Source organism: Oryzias melastigma, linkage group LG15 (assembly GCF_002922805.2).
Source record: "Oryzias melastigma strain HK-1 linkage group LG15, ASM292280v2, whole genome shotgun sequence".
NCBI classification, from domain to species: domain Eukaryota; kingdom Metazoa; phylum Chordata; class Actinopteri; order Beloniformes; family Adrianichthyidae; genus Oryzias; species Oryzias melastigma.
This window is the reverse complement of record NC_050526.1, coordinates 5,040,579-5,043,975: the sequence shown is the minus strand read 5'-3', so window position 1 is coordinate 5,043,975 and position 3,397 is coordinate 5,040,579. Positions and strand designations below refer to the sequence as shown.

The 3,397-nt window shown below is 34.0% G+C and overlaps 1 protein-coding gene across 1 annotated transcript in view; it reads right to left on the bottom strand.

Annotated features, from left to right (window-relative positions):
- Positions 1-3,397, bottom strand: part of LOC112162178 (formin-2) — a gene marked incomplete at its 5' end in the record, with an annotated part of 58,798 nt that overhangs the window by 45,134 nt on the left and 10,267 nt on the right. Inside the window, 1 exon segment of the mRNA XM_024297886.1 lies at positions 1,629-1,716. Coding sequence (XP_024153654.1) covers positions 1,629-1,716 — 88 coding nt within the window.

Below are 3,397 nucleotides of genomic sequence, written 5' to 3'. Positions count from 1 at the left end.
TGATTTAGCTGTGCTAACATTTTTCAATTTTCATTTTTTTAGACATTTTTTCAATTTTTTTAGGCTAATTTGTAGTTTAACTAAAATTTTAGCAATATGCTAAAATCTTTACAAGATAACACTTTTTTTCAGTTTTTTAGGCTAATTTTGGGATTAGCAAATATTTTAGCAATATGCTAGCTGTTTTGGCAAAATTAGACATTTAGCCATTTTTTTAGGCTAATTATGGGATTAAGCAAATATTTTAGTAATATGCTAGCTGTTTTGGCAAAATTAGACATTTAGCCATTTTTTCTGTTATTTTAGGATAATTTGAGTTAAGCTAATATTTTAGAAATGTGTTTACTGTTTTGGAAAAAGTAGACATTTTCCCAGTTTTTTAGGGTAACTTGGAATTAGCTAAAATTTTAGCATTTTGCTAGCTGTTTTGGCTAATTTAGCCATTTTTCCAGCTTTTCAGGGTAATTTGGAGATTAGCTAATATTTTAGCATTGCTCTAGCTGTGCTGCCTAATTTAGACATTTTTCCATTTTTTAGGCTAATTTGTAGTTTAACTCAAATTTTAGCAATATGCTAAAATCTTGGCAAGATTGGACATTTTTTCAATTTTTTAGGCTAATTTTGGGATTAGCAAATATTTTAGCAATATGTTAGCTGTTTTGGCAAAATTTAACATTTTCCCAGTTTTTTTAGGGCAACTAGGAATTAGCTAAAATTTTAGCATTTCGTTAGCTATTTAGGCTAATTTAGACACTTTTTAGGTTTGTTTAGAGTTTAGCTTATATTTTAGCATTGTGCTAGCTGTTTTAGCAAAAATAGACATTTTTCAAGTTTTTTTAGGATAATTTTGAATGTAGTTAATATTCTAGAATTTTGCTAGCTGTGTTGGCTAATTTAGACATTTTTCCAGTTATATTTTAACAATGTGCTAGCGGTTTTGGAAAAATTAAACATTCTTACAGTTTTTTTGTGGCTAATTTGGCATTTAGCTAATATTTTAGCAAGCTTTAAGCTTCAGCATTTTTAGCTATCATCTCTAACATCTTCAGCAGCCACATTCAGCCAACAGCATTCTCTCATTATCACAGGTAATGTCATATATCTTGTTTTAAAGTGTTTTTATCCATTTTTTGTCAAGTGCATGATTTTTTCCAACAACAGAAAACAATTACCAAGGTGTAATAATGTGGAATACTATTCTAACTTTTTCTGTTATTTTTTTTGTGGATTTGAAATACAATGGTTGGAATGAAACTATATTACAGAGCAATTGTCCTTCAGCATTAGTGCAAACTAATGTCCCCCAAAGTGATTTAAACATTAAAATAATTTAAAATGAGAGCAATGGATCCTGGAGTTTATAATTAAAGCATTCAATCTAACTGTTTGAGAAAACTGGCCAATCGGTCCCATCAGTATGTTAAGCTCATGGCGGTTTCCTTCTATGTTGAATTTTTTTACTTGCAAATTTTTCGAGTTTATCACTGAAAGGTGTAGTACAGTTCTCCTCTCATGGCGCACCAATGCAACTGTGGTTATGGGGGATGAGGGATTACATCATATGCAAGATGCAATATTAGATTCCATATGTGCTGAACCGATTGACCGATCCCATGAAAACCGCTTACCATTCTGGATGTCCTTCATGTCGAGGTGAATGCTGGACATCAGGATGCCGACAGCTTGCGAACGCTTGTTGCTCAACAGTTTCACCACCTACAGAGATGATGATGCAAACATTCGTGAGCAGCAAGGTTAAAGAGAACACTGTGTGCACTCAAACCACAACGACCACAATGAAATGAGTCGACATTAGCAGAAAAACAAATGATTCAATCATGTCAGTATCATCAATTCAAAACTATACTTCATTTTTAAAGCTCTTTAGCATGCTACAAAAGCCAAAACAAAACGCTGTGTATCCAGATACTAAAAGATACAATAGATGAAAACAAAATACCCTTAAAGTAAAGGCTAAATTAAATAAAATGCTGGAGTTGGGTCAAATGTGGATAGCATATATGAAGATAGAATTTTCCTCAGATTTGGTGCATAGATAGATATTCTGCCTGAACTTCCCCTTAAAATTTAAAATGTTCAAAGCTGATCATCTTACTAGAAGTAGGGCACATAGTTTTACAAACAATAAAAATAAAAAAAAGAACTTTAAAAAGCACACATCCAGTGTGAGGAAGCCAAGATTGGTGCAATTTGGTCCTTAGATGCCCTCCAACCAGAGACTGCAGTGATCTGGACCAGCCAGAAACAAATAGTGGAGCAGCTAACTCAAAAAATCTTTCATTTTATGATACAAGCATGAAATTTGGCTGAAGTACTTATAAGACACCAAATTTTAAGAAAAAAGTGCTAGCCACTTTAAATTCCAAAATGGCGGCCATTTTCCAAGATGGCCACCAAAGGTTGTTGGTGTAATGAGTTACATTGAAAAATATGAGTACTCCATCAGGTAACTTGACTGCCAGAGGCTTTGTGTTGCCCAAGCCATTATAGGGCATTTTTTTTAGGCAGAAAGAGCTCATCCTCACTGCCACCCTGGCATTAGCAGTCCATTTTCGGGGCAAAAAACCATTGAAAACATCATCAAGTAAACCATTTTTATGATATTCTGCCAACTTTACTGCCATGGCGGCCATCTTGAAAAAAATGGCGGCCATATTGGATTTTTGTGTGGCTAGCACTAGCATGCTTGTATCATCAACTGAACGATTCTGGCTAAAAATGACACTAAGCTGCTCCACTAAAAGACGAAATACGACTTGCTGATTTAAAGGGAAAAAAAAAAGAAGGAAGTTAAAGTGATTCAGGCAAGGTAAAAATATGCCTAAGGGTCCTAAAGCGATGTACTACAAATAACAGAGTTTCATCAATAAAGTGGCTTAGTGTCAATTTTTTCTGTTTAAAATCCAAGCTTGACACTGTCGGCTCAAATTGTGGAGCTAATGAGCCAAAAAATAAAATAAAATAAAATAAAAGCATGACTTCCATCTTCCCACCATTAAATGTGCCTAAAATGTTTAACAGGACGGAGGTCAATTGGCAGAGAAAGGGTTGAAATATTGAAATATCATCAGCATAGAATGCAACAAAACTGTTTTCTCAGAGTCGAGCCCAGAAAAAAAAAAATCCAAAAATGAATCACCTTAAAATTCCTTAAAAACACATTGGAAGACGTATCACATGGGATGATTTTGAATAAGAAAAAGCAAAAATCAGTGGTTTTGTCTGCTAGATGAGATTTATGTGTAGCACCACAAATCCCGCCGAGAACCCAAATGTTTTTAGTTTTATCCCCTAATCTAAAAATGTAATTCAAACAAATGACGATCTGTGATTATCTGGTGTCTGTAGCACTGATGAGCTGAATCATGGAGGTTAG